Source organism: Gossypium hirsutum, chromosome D12 (genome assembly GCF_007990345.1).
Source record: "Gossypium hirsutum isolate 1008001.06 chromosome D12, Gossypium_hirsutum_v2.1, whole genome shotgun sequence".
Lineage (NCBI taxonomy): Eukaryota > Viridiplantae > Streptophyta > Magnoliopsida > Malvales > Malvaceae > Gossypium > Gossypium hirsutum.
This window is the reverse complement of record NC_053448.1, coordinates 49,568,564-49,589,733: the sequence shown is the minus strand read 5'-3', so window position 1 is coordinate 49,589,733 and position 21,170 is coordinate 49,568,564. Positions and strand designations below refer to the sequence as shown.

Here is a 21,170-nt window from a genome sequence, read left to right as displayed (position 1 = left end):
AGCTTACACATTTACTCAATTTTTTATTAACTTATTTAACATCTTAGTCTATATATAAGAATTAATACCCATAGTCAAGTCTCAGTATTAATATTTTAATTCATTTCACCCTTAGTAAACTCTAATAAAATGACTTAGATACACTGAAACCATCAAGCCTAATATTCATTTCTTATTTAACATATGGCATAAGTAACATTCGCAATTCAACAATTAAATCATATGTACAATATAAAATAATTTAATAAGGGCAATAATTGAAAGAAAATTCTAGAACTGATAAGTAAAACTCATTTAATTTTTAAAGAAAATTTAAGGACTAAATCATAATTTTAGTAAAATATTATAGTAAAACCCTTTTGTAGAATCGAGAATAAAATTATGGAATTATCCAAATAAGACTTAATCATGCAAAATTTCAAGTCATTTCATAGCATTTAGGGATTTCAATAACATAAAAATCAAGACTCAATTGCAAAGATAACAAAACAAGCCCAACCTACATATGACACATTGATACCTATACATATTATTTCGTGTTTTTATGTCAATTTTTCCTATTCTAACATATTGCATATCATATATAGATTATACAAATCATGCTTAGTTACAGTAAAACATACATGAACACACTTTAACAATTATGCGTATTCAAACTTAAATCCAACCAATCAATCAACCACAAACCCAATTCTTCTAACCATCTTTTGTTCTCTTCTTTATTATAGTGAAATCTTCTTTTGCCCATAATTTTTTATCCACTTTTGAGGAGTTTTTCACGAAAAATTTACGTGTTCGATCTTTTCAATTTTATTATATTTACTTGTTTGTTGCATACACGGATTACACATTCGAACTCAAAATTTTTTTAGGACTTCATCATAAACCCAAAAAATTATATTTTTAAAAGATTTTTCACAAAGATGCCCATTTTGAGCATCACTGACTTTGAAATATCAATTTTGAGCATCACAACAGTGCTAAAACTTTCATTCAAACTCGAAATTTTTTCTAGAATTCAACGCAAACCCAAAAATTATATTTTTAAAAGATTTTTCACAATTTCTTTCTCAAAGATAATTCTGTAGATGATTTGATCATAGCAAAAAAATCAATAACAAATCTCCGTTTTATATTTTCTTAAATTGTTCAACTAATAAATTGGTTGCGAGGAAGCTATATATATACAAACAAAAATAATATAGTATATAACTGAAAAAAAAAAGAGAGGAATTTGGCGAACCATTTGTAATCTGATATTTTGATCTAAAATCTAGCCTTTTCGCTTTGACAATGGTCACACAAACAACAGTAGAATCAAATTAAATCATATAAAACAATCAAGCAACACGGATATGATATTGAATCCCAACTTACTCCCACCATTTTAGAGCTTAATTTTGGTCTTACAAATCGACTCAACGCTTTGAGATTGGATAAAAAGGGAGATATCACATCTGCTAGGAACCGATGCCTGAAACTTGAAAACCTTAAACATGGTCACCTTCCCATGCATCGTCGCATCCGTCGACAAGTTGACGGAACCCGCCAAAACATCCTCCCAAAACGAAGCGTTTGCAGTCAACCGATCCATCATGAAAGCCGCGACAGTGCTGATATTGAGCTTCCCATGTGCGGGAACCCGCGCTTGCTCGATCGGAACCGTGCCAACCACATCCCCACGATAGTTTACAAAAGCCGTTGCGTTCTTGAACTTGAAGCTCCCATAATTACGGTTGTTAATGGCGACGATCATCGCTACCGAGACGTTAACGTTTGCTGTGCTTAAATTCGAAATCCCTCCTAGACCAAAACCAATGTTTTCGAGGCCTTGAGGGTAAATTGTGATTTCTGGGTCCTTGGGTTTGAAAACAGTAAAGGCCAAAATAGTGAAAATTATAGCAATCATAACTATGAAAATTGCAGTCACCGCACAGCATACTTTGAGACCTCGAGAAGTGCCCATATTGAGATGATTGCAAATTATGATGATAATTCCAATTAATTTGGTAAAATTGAGTATTTAATAGCAACAACTAAAGAAAACAAACAAAAGGATGTGCTTAATTTTGTTAGATTTTGAAAGTTGAATGCTCTTTGGACTTCGTCTTGAAATTTATTTTGTTTGGAGCTCTTCTTGCGAATTCTAGTAGTACTGGTTTATTAAAATTTGAATCCTAGTTTGATTTTAATAGTGTAGAGTTTGATACTTTTGGATTTTTAATTCCTCTTACGATATTATTAAAATATCTTTTTATATAAATACTAAAGTATTTCTTCTCTTTTTATATTTTCAATAAAAAAAAAAACTATCTAGGTTTTGCATCTTAAATTTTTAAATACCAATACATCATATATAAATATATATTTGTTATATAACTTTTTACCAACATCATGTAGGTATCATAAAACTTGTGTATAATATAGGAAGAGTTTGAAGAAAAATATTAAGCTCGAAAAATAAGTTTAGACAAAAAAATTAGACTTGTTTAAATATGGGTCGAGCTCAAGCTTAACATTCAAGACCCGAGCCTGACCCAACTCATTTTTCAAGTTTGATGTTTTATATTATGTTATTTTTATATATTATAAAATTTATAACACATAAAAATTAAATCTATAATAATATATAATATTACTATAATGTAAACTTAAAAAATTTAAGATGACTATATAAAAAACTATAATAAACAAAAAAAATAAATTAATATATATAATATTTTAAACTCTTTTTTTTTTAATAATTTGGGTTCTATTTACAAATTTGAGGAAGGTTTGATATTTTGGACTGAGTCAACATCTAATTTAGTTTTTTGTAAAAAGTATTGGATAAAAGGTATGCTTAGAATTTTTTATGGGTTTGGGTTGGGTACTTAAGTATGCTCATAAAACAAAGAAAAAAAAATTCCCTTATCCAAGTCTAGGCCCAGGCTAGAGTATAAACCCATTTTATCATTTGATGTAAAAACTCAATTGTTTACACCTGATAATCCCTCCCTACAATGAGGGTGGAACTTCCTATTGATAATTTTAAGCATGGTCTAGGAAGAGAGAGGAAGTACACACTGGTTTCTCTGAAATGTGAGCAGGATTTTATGTTTTTATAAGCTCTAATATATCATATTGTAAAAATAGAATGTCGGTAATTATAATATATCGCAAAGAAAAGATAAATAAAAGTAAAGAACACACATATTTTTACGTAGAAATCCTTTTGGGAAAAAAACCATGGGCAGAGGAGAATAAAATTTACTATGTCAAATTCAAATGATTACAAGAGGAGTTTCGACTACATCTATTTGTAGGTTGAAAAATCCTAATTCTAATCAAAGTCAAATATATTATGCTAATAAATGCTAAATATATTATACTCATAAATACTAAATCTTCTAGAAAGAAGATATATTTTGTTTAACTTGACTTGCAAGCAATCTCTTAGAATTTGGTCACACAACTCTAACAGTCTCCATCTTGACACGAATTCTCAACGAACAAGTTTTTCACCCCTTCAATAAACCCCTTAAGGGTTTAACTTCAACAATAAACACCAACTAAGTCTAAGCAATGCTCAAACTTGGTTATAGGAAGTGACTTAGTCATCATATATGCATGATTTTTATGAGTTATAATTTTGCTCACAACAATATCACCACGAACAATAATATCACAAACAAAATGATACCAAACATCAATGTGTTTTGTTCTCTCATGAAACATTTGATCTTTTGCAAGAAAGATGGCACTCTGATTGTCACAAAATATTGTACTATTTTGAAAGTCTTCATTGAGTTCACTAAAGAGTCCCTTCAACCAAATAGTTTATTTACAAGCCTCAGTAATCGCCATGTATTCAGCTTCAGTGGTAGACAAAGCGACTGTAGTTTGCAAAGTGGCTTTCCAACTGATTGCACAACCTCCGATTGTAAAGACATAACCTGTGAGAGATCTTCTTTTATTAAGGTCTCTAGCAAAATCAACATCAACATACCCAATGACTCCATCTTTAGTTCTTCCAAACTGTAAGCACAAACATCAATAGTACTTCATAAGTATCTTAAAATCTACTAAACTGCTTTCCAATGTTCTTTACCAGGATTCGCTATGTATCTGCTAACTGCACTAGCTGCATATGATAAATTTGGACGTGAACAAATCATAGAATACATGAGAAATCCCACTGCACTAGAGTATGGAACATGTGACATGTACTCAATCTCATCATTTGATTATGGAGACAAAGCCGATGAAAGTTTGAAATGGGCTGCTAAAGGAGTCCTAACAAGCTTAGCACTCTGCATATTGAACCTGCAAAGAACTTTCTCAATGTACCCCTTCTGACTTAGGTAAAATTTAATTAATTTTCTATCTCTGAGAATCTTCATACCAAGTATCTTCTTTGTTGGTCCCAAATCTTTCATCTCAAATTCTTCACTTAGTTGGGATTTGACCTTTCTTATCTCTCCTTTATTTTTTGCTACTATCAACATGTTATCAACATAAAGGAGTAGATACACAAAAGAACCATCAATATTTTTCTTAAAGTAAACACAACTGTCAAAACTACTTCTTTTGAAATCATGAGAAGTCATAAAGAAATCAAACCTTTTGTACCACTATCTTGGTGACTGTTTCAAACCGTAAAGAGACTTTTTCAGCTAGCAAACATAGTCCTCTTTTTCTGAGAATGTAAAACCCTCTAGTTGTTGCATGTAATTATCATCCTCAAGTTCTTCATACAAAAATACAGTTTTTACATCTAACTACTCAAGCTCCAAATCATGCATGGCCACAATACCAAGCAAAGCTCGAATGTCTCACGATCCCTTCTAACTTGCACAATTTATTAAACTCATCAAAACAGAACTCTAAGCCATTATCTGCGCAGAGGTATTTTATTTATTTTCCCATCTATTTTTCAATCATAGTTTTCCAAGACAAAAATGCGGAAAACACATCGCTTTTCTGCTTCAGGAAGAACGCCCAAACTTTTCTAAAAAAATCGTCAATAAAAGTTAGCATATAATTAGCTCCACCTCTCGAAGGCACTCTAGATGGCCCCCATAGATCAAAATGAATCTACTCCAACGTTCCCTTCGTGTTATGGATTCCTCTAGTGAATCGAACTCTCTTTTTCTTCTAAAAAACACAGTGCTCACAGAACTTTAGTTTGCAAATTCCTTACCCATCAAGAAGTCCTCTTTTGCTCAATTTTGCCATGCCATTCTCACTCATATGCCCTAGGCGCATATGCCAGAGTTTAGTAATATCATCATCTGACAAGGAAGAGGAAGTGACAGCTGCATCACCAGTAACAGTAGAACCCTGCAAAACATATAACTTATCAGTCTTTCTCTGCCCTTTCATCACAATGAGGGAACCTTTGAAAATATTCAAAACCCTAATTTCAATTGTGTATCTGTACCCTTTTTGAATCAAGAGTACTCAACGAAATTAAATTTCTCTTCAATTCTAGAACATGTCGCACATCACTAAGTGTTCTGACAACTCTGTTAAACATCTTAACTTTAATCGTTCCAACACTAGCAATTTTACACGAAGCATTATTTTCCATCAAAATAACACCTTCAGACACTGTTCCGTAAGTTGTAAACAAATCTCGATTGAGACTCATGTGGATGGTGCAGCCCGGATTAAGGATCCACTCCTCGCTCACTTTAGAATTGTTGACAGAAGCGACTAGAAGTTCACCATCACTATAGTCTTCTACAACATTAGCTTCACCGAAATTTTCTGGTTGTTTTCCCTTTTGATTCATAACCTCCCTTTTGATCTTGTTCGGTAGCTTATAGCACTCAGATTTAATGTGTCATTTCTTCTTGTAGAAGTTACAAGTTTGACCCCTATTTGAAAACTTCGATCTACCCTTAGATTTACAGCGAGGGTTTCGTTCCTGTGTCCTTCCACGATCATTTTCAGCATTTCAATCTTGTCTCCCACGAACAATTAGACCCTCTCCCTTAGAGTTGAGTTTAACCACAAGGTGTTTCATCTTATCATATAAGGTCAAAGAATCATAAACCTCATCAATTGTGAGAGACTCGAAGCTATATAAAATCATGTCTCTAAAGGTTGAATAAGACGGGGGCAACGAACAAAGTAGAATCAACCCTAGATCTTCCTTATCATACTGAACCTCCATGGCCTTCAAGTTTGAGAGAATTTCTTTAAATAGTGTTAAGTGTTCGTGCACAGACGCACATTCCCCCAAACGATGAGTATAAAGACGCTGCTTCATATGCAACTTACTGGTTAGAGTTTTCGATATACATATTTGTTTTAGCCTTTTCCATAATGCAGCGGCGGTCTTCTCCTTCATCACATCCTGTAAAATTTCGTTAGACAAATGCAGATGTAATTGTGTTAAAGCCTTTCGATCATTACGCTTCTTCTCTTTATCCGTTAATGTCGAATGCATCTTATCTATCCCTAGCAGGGCATCCTCCAGATCCATCTGCGCAAGAACTGCTTGTATCTTAATCTGCCACAACGCAAATCTAATGTTGCGATCCAACAACGAAATTTCATACTTCAAAGACGCTATTACCATGATTGAGATGAACAACCAGAAAGCTCAGATACCAATTTGTTAAAAATAGGACATTGGTAATGATAATTTATCGCAAAGAAAAAAGAAATAAAAATAAAGAATACACAGATTTTTACGTGGAAACTCTTTCGGGAAAAAACCATGAGCAGAGAAGAAGAAAATTCACCATGTCGAATTCAAATGATTACAAGAGGAGTTTCGACTACATCTATTTATAGGTTGAAAAAACCTAATTCTAATGAAAGTCAAATATATTGTGTTAATAAATGTTAAATATATTATACTCATAAATACTAAATCTTCTAGAAAGAGGATATATTTTGTTTAACTTGACTTGCAAACAATCTCTTAGAATTTAGGTCACACAACTCTAACAGTCTTTAATAAATTAGTTTTAGTTGTTGACCTAACGTTGGGTAACCAATCTCTTAGAATTTGGGTAACACAACTCTATCACATATATTAAGTATTAACAATTAGTAACAAAAAAACATCATACACTATATTAGTGTACTTTCAACTTTAACACTAACTCTAAATCCCTTGAGACTTTTACTAAGTTAATATCAATTGAATTTTTTAATACATTTTTTTCCCACTATTTATCAACTATTCATATATTACTTTTTTAAACTCACTATGATGTTTTTATTGACATTATGAATTCTTTTAAGACTTTAGTTCAACTTTAATTATCTCACAGAGACTTGCAACTCTGTTAGCTATGATCCTTTGAACTACATAAGGCCATGCCTATCATACATTAAATCTTTATTGCTTTTATTCAACCTTTAATTAGTGTCTTTTATTTACGTCCTAATCATTTTTCCGCCCAAATAATACTAGAGGGATAACTAATCGAATAGGTGGGTTTAAGTACAATTGAACTCTCCTAATAGGTGATATATGTCGTAAAGTCTACCAAACTCGTCAAAGAGCACAAAGTGCCAATATAGAACTCTACTGTAATGGTCAGGAACATATAGTGCAATCAGAGGTGGATCTTTATAAAGGCTTATGGATGGGGAATTAGTAATCCCAAAATTTTGACAATCTTTGATTCCTTTCTTCAAGTTTTTAAAAGAATTTAATTAGGCTCAAAATTTTTGAAAAAAAATTCATTTCTCCCTTGAAGTTTTTTTAAAAAATTAATTAGATCCCTCAAAATTTTAAAAATTCTAAATATACCTTTTAATTGTTTTTGAAAATTCTAATTAAGTTCTCTTAAATTTTTTTGAAAATTCTCTTTAATCTCACAAAAATTTTAATTAGATCATCAATTTTTTTTTAAATTCTCGTTAAACTCCTAAAATCTTTATTACATTCCCCAGGATCTGCCACTGAGTGCAATAAAAACCCCCTCCAAACTCTCCAAAGCACAAAGTGCTAACCTATACAGAGATGCAATACTACTACATGATCCTATGGCATATCATATGTATACCATAATTTCCTATCTAGCATACAAGTGCATTACTAGAGTTTTGATAATAACTACTATTATTCTTTCAATTATTTAAGTTACAAAACTTATGTTGTTTATTAATCCTTTAACTCTAATAATTTATTTTCAATTCCAACATAATCAACCATATCTACACGATATCTTTACAATCAAACTCATAATTCACTCAACATAACAATTTGTATTATATTAGTGCTACATGTATACTTACCTTATCCCATAGGCACCAACATTTTATCTTTTGATCTTTGGACCCATCATTTAGCATGCTTTACACACTATTTAGTAATATTATTACTAACTATAATTTTAAGTCATACACAATAAAATTACCTAAACATCTAAACTCAAAAACATTATAAATTTAAAGCTTGTAGGGCACAAACCGAATTTCCAAGGCTTTTAACACTTGCTTAGGTTTTAATCTTCGACTACTTTAGTCTTACCTTTGGTGTCAGCCCTTCCTCACTTTCCCTAGCTTATGTGATTAAGTGTTGGGAGATATCTACCAAGTATATAAAGCAATAGAGAGTCAATAGCTTTAACTAGAATTATAAATTTGAAGGTTTAAAATTTATTATATGTGATTTTTTTATTTATAGAAAATGAATTTTAGTAATTTTTTCTTCTAATTATAAGAAAATGGTCAAATCCCATTTTTGGTTATCTCTCATGTGCCAAAATTTGAGATAATCTCTATATTTTAATTTCTATCATAATTTGCTTCATAAAAATAATATTATTGTTAATTATTTCAATTAAATTATTTAAATAAATTTTTAAAATACTATTATAATAAAAACTTACTTTGGCATGCTAAATTAGAATAAGTGTTTTAAAAAGATCCAAGTCAGTTACTAAAATAATTGTGTTAATTATTTGGACTAATTAATAACAAGACTCCTTCTTTTTTCTTGTTTTAGTCATTATATAATAATGGTTAAATTCTAGTTTTGATCCTTCTGATATGTTCACATTTAGGATTTAGTATTTATATTTTAATTTGACATAATTTGATCATCTACTTTTACAATAACATTAGTCTAAATAGGTAACATCCTTAACTATTTCGGTTAAAGTGATGATGTGAATTTCTCTTTAAAAAACCTCTTATAACACACACACACACAAAAAGCATGATAAGTTGGAATGGATATTTTTAAGAAATATTTGGCATCAACATTTTAATTAAAATAATTAAGAATATCAACTATTTTGGCTAACTAATGATACTATGTAGAGAAACCAAAATTTGTCAAATTAAAACATAAATATTAACTCCTAAGTTTATACATAATAGAAGAACCAAATCCATAATTTAACCTAAAACAATTTATACTTAATAAAATTAATTTTCATTTGATTTAATAAAAAATTGATATTTAAAAAAATTGTTTTTAATTTAATTTAATTTAATTTAATTAATAGGCTTAAGAGTTAAAAAACCTTAGTAAAAAATGAAAAAAATCAATTGAGCCTTTTAAAAAATGCACCCTATCAAGTCCTTAATGACCAGAAAAATAATCCACTACACTCTTCTGTTAACAAAAACCATTAGTTGACTAGTTTAATCATTAAATGCATTGATGTGGCAGCACCAAGAGATGACACGTGGTAGATGCTGACTTAGCATGTCACGTAAGCAAAAAAAATTCAATTTTATTAAAAGTTTTAAATAATTTTTTAAAATTATATAAAAATACATCTAGAATGAACAAGGACATAGTGTTTTCTAGGTTCATTTAAATTTGGAAAACCATTTGTCTAGATTCATTTTAGATGAGTTCAAAACTAAAAAAAAGTTTAAAACCTATAAAAAAATGTCAATAATTATTTAAAAATTCTAAAACATTGAAAAAAATCAATAATTTTATAAAAATAATTTTTATATATTCAAGTGATTTTATATTATATATAAAAAAATTCCAATATTTTTTAATAATAATTTTTATATATATAAAATTTGAATATAAAAATTATTAAATCAATTTTTCAATTTAATTTTTTTAAATTCAAATTTAAAAAACTATATTTGAATTTCAATTTTTCAATTTTAATTTTTTATATTTCGAATATAAAAAATTCAAATTGAAAAATTGATTTAATAATTTTTACATTTGAATTTTGTATATAAAAATTATTGTTAATAAAAATTATTAGAAATTTTTATATGTACCATAAAATTATTCAAATATAAAAATTATTGATTTTTTTCATATTTTTAGAATTTAAATAAATATTAACACTTTTATATTTTTTTAAACTTTATTTTATTTTTGAATTCATCTAGAATAAATCTGAACAAACAGTCATCCAAATTCAAATGAACCGGGACAACCATTTGTCCAGGTTCATTTTAAATGTAATTAATATTACTTGGTTTTTTTAATATTTTTTTAAAAAATATTTATTTGTTAACACGGCATCCTGCCATGTGTCATCTCTTGGTGCTACCAAGTCTGCACCTTTAAATAGCCAAATTAATCAACTAATGATTTTCATTAACGGAAAAACTTAATTGAAAATTTTTTTAATTATTAAAAATTTAATAGAGTGAACTTTTCTTTTAATGGATGAATTGATTTTTTTTTTCATTTTTCACTAATTACTATTTTCTAACTGATTCTAATTGATAGAAGTGATTAGGTATGTATCACTTACAAACTAGTTTCTTAAAATTGTAGAGGATGGTAATCATAATGGGAAAATGGGTCCAAAAATATTTATACTTCCATTCCTACAAAAGGGCGTTCGATGGCTTTTGCAATGCGTCTGTTTGGATTTGGTTTTATCACTTTTAGTTAAAAAAAAAAAACTTAATATAGTTTACTGAAAGTATTTAGCTAGTATTGAATTTTTCTGAATTTAATTGGTATTCGAGCACCTAGTTTGATATTTCTATATTAATATTATTAGTTTGTGCTAACGTGTGGCGTTCATAGCAATTCTATGGTGCCACATGATAACATCTTAATATGTCATGTGACGGACATAAATTAAAAAAATAAAATATCTTTAAAAATATTTAATTTAATAAAAATAATATATAAATATATAAAAGAACTAAAATTTCATAAATTTATAAAAAATATATATAAATATCTAAAAGAACTAAAAAATATGTCTACAATGAATCTAGATAAATGGTTCTCCAGATGCATTTGAAACTAGATAACCATTTGTTTAGGTTCATTCTTGATGTAAAAACTTTTTATATATTTTTTATTAATTTATATATTTTAAAATTTATTAAAATTTTATTTATTTTTTATTTCCAAAAAATAATAATATAAACAACTTGATATTTATAAAAAATATATAAACTGACTAAAAAATACATATGGAATGAGTTTGGACAAATGGTTAATCTAGACAAAATTCATTCTTTATGTGAAGAATATACTTTTTTTTAAAAGTAATTTATATATTTTTAATTTTTTTTAAAATTTATGTCCACCACATGGCATACTAAGAGCTTACCACATGTCACCACCAGATTAACTATCAATATCACATTAGCATAAACTAACGGTTAGTGGGGAGGTACCAACCTCGTTGATAGAATACAAATTTAGGTATCAACTAGGTCCAAAAAAAAGTTTAGATACCAACTAGGTACTTTTAGGCAAATTTAAGAAACAAACTACATATTAACACTTACATAAGTTTTGAGATATTGATATGTAAAATTATTCAAACGTAAGTTCAAATATATTTCGATTTCTAACTTATCTATTTGTGTATTGTAATAGTTTAATTAGACAAGTGTATTAATTATATTTGTATTGTTATTAAAATTATAATTGAAAAGTACCAAACTAAATAAATAATACAATAATTGGTGGGTGTCATGAAACAGTGGTGCGAGTTATTTGGCATTTTCTTAATTACTGCTCATGTAAGTCACTCAATGGTGAATCTACATCTACCAAACATTTTTGTTTTTGCAAAAACCAATGAATATGTTTGAATTAGGTGAATAAACTATTTTTGATCAAAATGGTTTAAGGTTATGGTTTGATAGACAGAGGAATTTAAAATATTATTTGCTGGTTTTTAAACTAAATAAATAAGATACATAGCAACTTCTTAAACTTGAATGTGATACTTTATAGTTATCAAATTCGTGGTGGCTCAAAAATGAATGTGAATGTACTTGGATATACCCTGGTTTAAGTAATGCATAAGCAAATGACTGGGCTACTAAAACAATATGTTGCCTTACTAAAATAATAATTTGGTTAAAGTAAACAGTAGTTATATTTGAAATATTCTTTTAGATAATTTAATGAAATAAAATCCCAAACTTGAGTACTAAAGGATAAGAGTGTGGAAGTAAATAATAATTGAAGTGAAATAAGTAGAAATACCAGATAAACACTTGAGAGACTTTGTCAGTGTGCAGACACCAACCGTCCCAACGGATAAGTACAGAAATTCAACCACCTATCAACGCCCCCCTTTGTCAACAACTACCATTCTTCCCCCTCTCAACCAACCATGTCGCCTATTACTACTCATTCAATTTCCACGCTTAAAACAACAACTACTCTGTCTCAAACTCTTTATGGCTGACATGGATGGTTCTTCTGTTGATTCTAAAGGTAACCCATTTTCCTACTACTCTCAACCACTTTTAATAACTTTCCCATCTTTGTGTTGGAGTACAGAAATTAATGGGTTTCTTTTAGCTGTTTTGTTGCAGAGGAATCCACTGGAGATTCCAAGCTTGACTTCTCAGAAGATGAGGAAACCCTTATTATTAGAATGTTCAATTTGGTTGGAGAAAGGTGGGTTTTGGTTTGTGTTCTGGATTTTTTGACGAAAAAAGAACCAATGTTGAAATCATTTTGCAGGTGGTCTTTGATAGCAGGGAGAATCCCTGGAAGAACAGCTGAGGAGATTCAGAAGTATTGGGCTTCAAGATTCTCTTACAATAATCCAATGCCCAATCCAAGTTAGGATTACATCCAAGTGTTTGGGTTTTGCATTGGGTGATTGTTTCAGTTTTGGTTTGCAGTATATGTATATAAAAGCAAATGCCTGGGTTTTGTACAATGCCTCATGGTTGCTATTTGCTTTAGTATGAGAATTCCGAGGTTTATTTCTCTTTTTCTTTTTGAAATTTTCACTTTTGGTGTTAATATTATGAATTTCTTGATTGCTTTGGCTAGTTCACTGGATCACCACAGTTACCATTGGACTTATTTCGAGAATTCTTCAATGGATTAATATATACTTTTCCCTAAATTTGATGTTTGTATTTATTTAATATTTAAATTTTATTTTAAATTTAATTAGTGCTTAAACTTGAAATCATGTTTTGATATTGAAGAGACCACAAGCCCTCCCCGTAGTCGTGACTCACGACGAAACCGAGTAACTTGGTCCTAGACAGCACAGCAGCCGGCGGTGGAGCTCCGGCGCTAAGGATTTAACAGGATTTTCGAGTGGCTTAATTTCAGGGGAACTCGATAACATGGTAAGCACCATAGGCGCTCCATACATGTGAGTGATACCATGTTTCTTAATTAAACTATATATGATGGAGGCCTCGAATTTGCGAACACAAACATTGGAGTCGCTGACGGTAACCATGCCCCAAGTGAAACTCCACCCATTAGCGTGAAACATTGGGAGTGTCCATAAATGAACTGGTTGTTTTGGAACTTATCAATCTATTAAAGAATCAATGGTCATCGTTGAAACTCCTCTGTGACTATGCACCACTCTTTTGGGGGATGATATGGTGCCTGATGTATAGTTCTAAACAATCAGACTCCACTCAGTTTTAGGCCTAATTCATTTGAAATTAGGGTTGCCCTTCTCCACCAGGCTCTCATACGTGCAACAGAAGCAAGAATCAACGGTGGATGATGACGAATTGGAACCCCCGGCATCATCGCAATCGTCTTGGATTAACGAGAATCAGGGGGATTCGTTAGGGGGGAAAGAGGGAGACGGCTTCCAGGGCAAGAGACTGAGGGAGGGTATCGACGAAGAGGACCTTCGGTTCACAGTGGCGGAGGAGAACGGAGACAGTGCGAGCGTCGAGATGGGTGTTGATGCTGTTAAGAATAGAACCTGACATAGGAACGCCGAAGTGAAGCTCGTACATGGCGGGGATGTTGTGGACGAAAAAAGTTAGCTATGAGGATTCCCATTTAAAAAAAAAACAAAATATAACTCCATTCTTTTAACTAAAAATTTCATAATTTTTCAAGAAATCATCCGACTAAAATTGAAAATTGGTTACCATAATTATTATTACGATGGTTGCTGCATGTTAGTAACAAATGTTAGAACTCTCATTATTATTTATTATTAGGTAAAATATTATAAAAAAATTAAAAAATTTAAAAGAAACTATTCAATGTGTAATAAGTAATATATATGTATCTAAATATGTTATAATTTGTTAATTGGGTTATTATTCGTGTGATTTCATGTCTTTGTTCTGAGGCAAATTTAGGAGTTGGCAAAGTTTCGATCCCCTTAAAATATAAAATTATTATTTAGGCTCTTAATTTTTTTTTTAAAATTTAAATTAATAAAAATAAAATTACACTTTAATTCGCTAAAATTATAAAAATTTAATTTATAAACTATAAAAAATTAATATTTCATCCAGCTCCCCTAGAAAGCTTCTCCCTATATTTGTCCATGTGGGATCACGATTATATACGTTGTTAACACCTACGTTAATTATTTTTAGAAAAAAACTATAATCACAAAATTAAAATTAATGATTTAATGTATAAGACAATGTTGTATCTAAAGTCAAATGAAGCGATAGTTTAATATAGATTTAAATCATATGATTGTTATTTCCCACATCATAATTGTATATAAGAAAAACACAATATTTTAGAGCCATATTAATTTTGTGAGCTATTGTTCGGCTTCCACCTGAACTTTTTTTTTTGTATTTGAAATGTATTTTTTTATTAATTCCATTTGAGAATTACTATGTATTTTCGTCTTGAAGCCAAACTCATTTTATTACTTTTAAAATTAAAGATCACATATCATTAAATCATTATAATTGGGAGTAGTAAAGGTGTTAATACTTTCCTCACGGGTAGTCAAACTCCTAAGCCCCACTTTTGTTTTTATAAACCTAAAAAGATTCTTGTTTTAATAAACTTTACTTTAAAAAAAACAAATTTTATAAGTGACCAATCACTCTTAAACAAAAAAAAATTGTTTGGAGGTTGTCAAAGTTATTCAAGAAAGTTACTCTGTGTCTTCGAATTTGGCTTTGCTTCGATGAATTCAGTAGGTGTTACAGAGCAGAGATCATTGGGTGATAAGGCTCGTGGCTAGGAAGAGTAATCAAGTTGTTGATCTTATAGCCAAAATCTCCTTTGTTAATAAGGAGGGTATGCAAGTAGTCGAAGATGTGCCTAGGGAGTTAATTGACACTCTTGGACAAGACAATGTTCAGGTGCTTTTCTTCATTTTAGTTTAATATAGTTATCTCATGTTATTATTCACCAAAAAAAAAAAAGAAAAAAGATGACGACTTACTTATTTTTCAAATTTTGTATAACGGTCTTAGTAGCCACTATGACGCTATACTTACCCATAAATGCCTTTTATATAGGGAATTGGACTAAATTACACCGTGCACGAACTCTTTAATTTCCTTTATTGGTGAAACACTCCTACTCAATGAATCTACATGGCTCTTAGAAAAGGTAAGAGACAAAGCCCTTTGAGGGACAATTCTAGACATGTTAAGGGTCCATTAGCTTTTGGTAGATGATACTTGACAAACTACTCTCGATAGAGTTGAAAATTCTTAGCAAAAATAGCACTTTTTTTTTGGTTGAAGGTTTGGGTCCTTAATATGTACTGTATTTTATTGCAAGTGGAAGGTAGTTTACATGGCTGAATAACAACGTTAGGAGTCACAAACAATTTTAACTTTGCCTAAAAAAATTTATGAAGTGTTATCTGAACCTAAACCAGTCATAAATTAAGAGGGCCTCAACCACCACAAAAATTGAAAAGTTTGAATACAGTGGAATTTGACCCATGCATTTATGTTGTCACTCAAGGGTGGTTCATATAGTTGAACAACAATTCTAAGAGACATAGGTGGTCTTGACTTTGTAATGAAAAAGATTGTGAAATGTTGTTTCCACCTAAACAAGTTGTAGGGTAGGAGTGCTTTCCATCATTAAGATTGTGAATAAATAAAACGTTTATTAACGGTTCGTTTATTAAATAAATTGAACATAAATAAACCTTATTCATTAGTTCAAACTTCACGCAAACTCTTTAATTTTCATAATTCACTCCTTCACAAAATTTTCTATGACAAATAAAATCGCTTACGGTTTTCGACACTACTATTTAACCATATCCACTAGCGGACCTCTCAACAATGCTATGCTAAATCATTTGAAAATAAAGGGAAATAATCTAGAAACAAATTGAAACTTTCCAAAGCAGAAATAATAGAGGATAGTCCCATGAAAACAAGTAAACACTAACCCTGCTTCAAATGAAACCAGAAACCCCAAAATAAACACCCAATTTAACATTAAATTCTAAAAACCAATGAAAGATTTTGGGTTGTTGAGTGTATGTTAATCATACAAAATTTAATTATTAGAAGGAATTTTACACGAATCATTCCTCTTCACATATTATTGATTAGCAGCTAGTTTTGTTAGATAGAGAGCCCTTCAAGATTAGCGTTCAATGCAAACATGGAAGAAATAATCAAATTTTCAGGAGAATTGCATAAAATAAAAGTCCAAATTAAATTATCTATATTCAAATAACTGATAATACGTTGAATTTGTACATCTCAACATCCACTACGACTAACAGTGCCTCTAAATACATAGAGGCAATCCCCATTTTCAACACCATGCCACTTTAAGCTACAATTTTCACGCATGATCCTTTGCTTATGTATGAACAAATAATCATCTTGGGGAAGAATTTTTCTGCTCAGCAATAACTCCCTCAAATCATTAACAGTGCTACAATCCTTCATTTCGAATGTAATGGCAGCCGCATTTAGCAGGCTCGAAGACATTTGGACCACTATATTTAGCTTCCTTGTTGGAGGGTCTTCCCTTAAACGGCTCATAGTTTTCAAGAAAACAATGATTTCTGAGTATTCAGAAATCCCATATTCACTCAGGTTTCGGAAATCATCTGCCAATTCTATTCCGGAGAAAAACAGTGACATTCTTTTAATCGGTGTGCCATCCACAATGTGGATTTTTTCTTTTAAGCTGCTAACTGTTTCGCTTCTATCAACTTCAATGGCAATCTGTTTAGCCGAAAATTTTACAATGATTTGCATTTTACTGCAATGGTTATTAAAGGGATGCGAAAGCGGTTTCGTGATAAGGTCGATTTTGGTACCGTGAGTGATGATCGGGTAATCCTCCATGTCTAATCCGTCAACAAGCTCCCAACCGGATACAGAAAGTGTTTGCGATCCTACTGGAATTCCCAGAAACTGTTCTAACTTCCCTTTGATCGCTAACACAGATTCCTGGAAACCGATTTCCATGGCGAATTCTCGTCCCCAGGCAACAATGGTTACTCTCATTGTGCCAAATCCGACTATGCGAGGCTAGATTTCAGCTTTTATTCAATGCATGAAATATTTTTTTTTATTTTTCTTCCTTTGTTTGTGATTGAAACTTGAAATGAAAAATCATGCAAATTAGATTCAGGCTATGAAGATGAGTGATAGGTCACGTTTGATGAATGAGAAATCACGCCCATTGGCAATTACATTAACCGTTTTTGCAACTTTGCCAGTTAATATATATTCATTCCACTTGCATTGTTTGCCATTTGAAGCATTTATACACCATTACTATTACTCATAAAGTAGCACCAATTTATTTAACACCCTGTTTGAGAAATCTTTAAAAATTTTTATGAAAACTAAAAATTCTAAGGTTTATTTTTTAAAAAATTGTGTTTGATAACTATATTATCTTTTTACTTGATATAAAATTTTGGCTAAAACGTCAAGTAAGTCCTCCAAAAATTATTAAAAAATTCAATTAAACCCCTCGTAAAAAAGTGCACTTAATTTCAACCTTTTAAATCATGACTTGTACACTATAGAGCTACTTAAATTCATTTTTTTCATTTATGCTTCTGATGGGTCATTAAGTGCTGACGTGGTAGTCGACATAAAAAAATGTTGACAGTAAGGGCTTAATTGATTTTTTTTAAAAATATTTAAACATCATTAAATATTATAAATTATAATAAAAATCTTAGAAATATTAAAAAATTAAAAAAACTATAAATAAGTTATAGAAAATTACTAAAATTATTAAAAATTAATAAAAAGTTTATAAAATAAAAAATTTATTTAAATTTTCTTTAAAATATTAAAGATATAGAAAAATGTTTTTTTTTCTAGTTTGGAGATTTTGCTTTCATCAATAAAGAAATGAGGAGATTGAAGTCTATAAATACCAATTAGAAGAAGATCTAAGGGGGCACCCAGAGAAGATTGAAGAAAAGACTCGAAGAATGCTATCGGAATCAACTCGGAAGCTGATCTCCCTCAAGATCGAAGATCTCCATTTAATCTCTTTTGAAGTTTTATTGAATTTCTTTATGTTTTGTGGTTATCCTAATTTTGAGATGTTTCTATTCAAGATTATGAATTAAATTCCCTAGATACCTAGGGAGGATGAAACCTATGATAAATCTTATTATTTAATTTATGTTTTTACGTGATAAATACTTGATTATTGTTCTCATTTATGTATGTTTATTTTGTGTTTTAATATTTTTAGGATATTAATTCATGTTTAATGTACTTATTTCAGTGGAGCAAAAAATCTCTATTTAAGAGTAGATCTAGCATAATTGAGTGGAGTTGCATGCAATCTTAGAAATAGGACGACATAAATCTACCGAATTAGAGTCAAATCTAATAAGGGAATCCATAGATCGAGTTAATGCGACGATAGGGGTTTTAATTAGAAAGAGATTTCAATTAATCAACCTAGAGTCAGTTGTTCTTACTCTCGAAAGAGATATTAACATGATTTAGGAATTTCTATGGATCAATACACAAGTGAAAAAATCGTTTAATTTAGATTCATAATAATAGGTGAAGTCTAGGTGGATTCTGTCTTGGGTATTGTCTATCTCATTTGTTATCTTTGATTATTTTCCCATTTCATTCTCTGTTGCGTTCGTAATTAAATTAAATTAGTAAATTTAGATTAAAAATAATCACTTCAATTTATCGGTTAAATAATAGGAAAACGGTAATTACTAGTACTTTTAGTCCTCGTAGATACGATATTCCCTATTCACATAACTATACTATTGTTCGATAAGTGTGTTTGCATTTGTCGTAATTATAATTAGTTTAATGGCCATAATGGTTTTTATGCCATTTGAGCAAGGAACTTCCTTCATTTACAATTTTTGTGGTTGGGCTACTGAATATAGTATAAGAGGATGGTTGGTCAGGAAAAAAAATAAAAGAGGAAAGAAGGGTAAAGGAAACAACATAGCAAAAGTGCCAGAGGAGAACCCAAACAAATATAGAGAGTTTGATACTCTCGTGTCTAGCCAACTCCTTTGAGTGCATTACCCTAGAGAAAGAGGTGAGAACATTGTTGGAGAATCGAGGGCACGAAATGGACAATCTGAGTTTGGCTTTTCAATTCCGTTTCGAAGTAGCCTATTGAGTGTCGTAATGAGTGGGAAGAATAAATGATGCGATACATAACACAAATCTTCACTGGAAAATTCATATTAATTGTAACCACCTGATTTTTTATCATATGACACAAATGTGGGTTTAGCTGGTGTTTGGGATGTTGGCAAAGGGGCATGTGCTACGAAGATGTCATAGTCCTCAACAAGAATGGGCAAAAACATGGATGTTCAAACTGTTAAAATATTAGTAGTACAAAAAAATATTTGAAAGTTCGTAAAGTTATTACATTATAATAAATTGTTTTTATTTTTTAAATTTAATAAACCAAATTAATAAATAGAAAAATATTATCTTATTTGCAACTAGAAAAATAATTATCTTACTTTTTAGAGTTAAATATATCATTAGTACTTGAATTTGTCCACCTCTACCAGAATGATACATAAATTTTTTTTAATCCTAAATTGACACACGAAACTTTTTTTCCCTTAACTAATTTAATAATTTTTTTAACACCATTAAATTTAAGATAGGTAGCAATAGTGATATCATGATAATGTAATTATTTTTCTTTTCTTCCATTTTTCTACTTTTTACCCTTCCATTTTTCCTTTCACGTTCTTTATCGTCCCTTCCCCCCTTTTTCTTTCTTTCTTCTCTTTCCTCCATTTTTCTCTTTTTCTTGCCTCATCGCCATCGCCGTCATCGCTGTTGATATGAATCGCCACTCTTCGATATGAGCAGCTGCTCTCAAACTTTCATCGATGTCAAGAGGATAAGATCGTACAAGGACTCTTTCTGGCATTAATTTGGGGAGCTTTTCCCTTCTTCCTTTTTTGGACTATCGATAGAGGAACCCATGGGGCTGAGCATCAGTTGGAATGGATGCGTTTTTAATCAAGATATTTTTTTTTATTTTATAGGTTTGGGTTAGTTCCTTCTTCATTTCTTCCTGAACACGATGTTTCCTTTGTCCGTTCCCTACATATCGCATGGTGATTCGTTGGGTAATTTGGAGGCCATTCTTGCTAAGAAGCGAGAGGGGAGATTGGGAATTAGGGTTAAAAAATTGAAGTGCATTGTGATTTTCTAGTATTTCAAACCCACCCCATTTGTCAGTTGAAAGAAATCCAAGCAATGAAGCACTAATTATTCAGCTAAAATAGCAGAGTACAACCAACCATTTTTGTTCAACAAATTTTGGGGGAAAAGAAAACATAAAACAACTTGGAATAACCAATTAATCTGCTACAAATTTGGACTTTCTTAATGTGTTTTATGCTCATTTTGATCCGAACTCTAAAAATAAAGGTGCAGAGATGAAGATAAAACACAAAAAAGTAATATTATAAAGAAAGGCATGGCCTTCCCTTTGCCTCAAATGACTAGCCTTTTTAAGCCCCCTTTCAAATTAATACAAAAATTTGCAGCTAAAAAAACGGTAGTAGCGAAGTAATAAA

The 21,170-nt window shown here is 30.6% G+C and overlaps 3 protein-coding genes across 3 annotated transcripts; 1 reads left to right on the top strand and 2 right to left on the bottom strand.

Moving 5' to 3' along the window:
• Window positions 1-1,177: 1,177 nt before the first annotated feature.
• Window positions 1,178-2,152, bottom strand: LOC107947591 (uncharacterized). Its single transcript, XM_016882192.2, has one exon. The coding sequence runs from the start codon at window positions 1,964-1,966 to the stop codon at window positions 1,388-1,390; it is 579 nt and encodes a 192-aa protein (XP_016737681.1). The 5' UTR covers window positions 1,967-2,152; the 3' UTR covers window positions 1,178-1,387.
• Window positions 2,153-12,381: 10,229 nt separating this feature from the next.
• Window positions 12,382-13,206, top strand: LOC107946328 (MYB-like transcription factor ETC1). The gene is made up of 3 exons (XM_016880597.2): window positions 12,382-12,637; window positions 12,739-12,823; window positions 12,890-13,206. The coding sequence occupies exons 1-3, from the start codon at window positions 12,601-12,603 to the stop codon at window positions 12,993-12,995; spliced, it is 228 nt and encodes a 75-aa protein (XP_016736086.1). The 5' UTR covers window positions 12,382-12,600; the 3' UTR covers window positions 12,996-13,206.
• Window positions 13,207-16,799: 3,593 nt separating this feature from the next.
• Window positions 16,800-17,853, bottom strand: LOC107943696 (uncharacterized). The gene has a single exon (XM_016877481.2). The coding sequence runs from the start codon at window positions 17,611-17,613 to the stop codon at window positions 16,855-16,857; it is 759 nt and encodes a 252-aa protein (XP_016732970.1). The 5' UTR covers window positions 17,614-17,853; the 3' UTR covers window positions 16,800-16,854.
• Between the last annotated feature and the right edge of the window lie 3,317 nt (window positions 17,854-21,170).

What these genes read in the sequence shown, in the direction of transcription:
- LOC107947591 (XM_016882192.2), bottom strand. Translation starts at nt 1,966, where the DNA reads ATGGGCACTTCTCGAGGTCTCAAAGTATGCTGTGCGGTGACTGCAATT.
- LOC107946328 (XM_016880597.2), top strand. Translation starts at nt 12,601, where the DNA reads ATGGCTGACATGGATGGTTCTTCTGTTGATTCTAAAG. An exon ending in TTCTTCTGTTGATTCTAAAG is followed by an intron (nt 12,638 to 12,738) that starts GTAACCCATTTT and finishes GTTTTGTTGCAG; the next exon opens with AGGAATCCACTGGAGATTCC. An exon ending in TTCAATTTGGTTGGAGAAAG is followed by an intron (nt 12,824 to 12,889) that starts GTGGGTTTTGGT and finishes ATCATTTTGCAG; the next exon opens with GTGGTCTTTGATAGCAGGGA.
- LOC107943696 (XM_016877481.2), bottom strand. Translation starts at nt 17,613, where the DNA reads ATGAGAGTAACCATTGTTGCCTGGGGACGAGAATTCGCCATGGAAATC.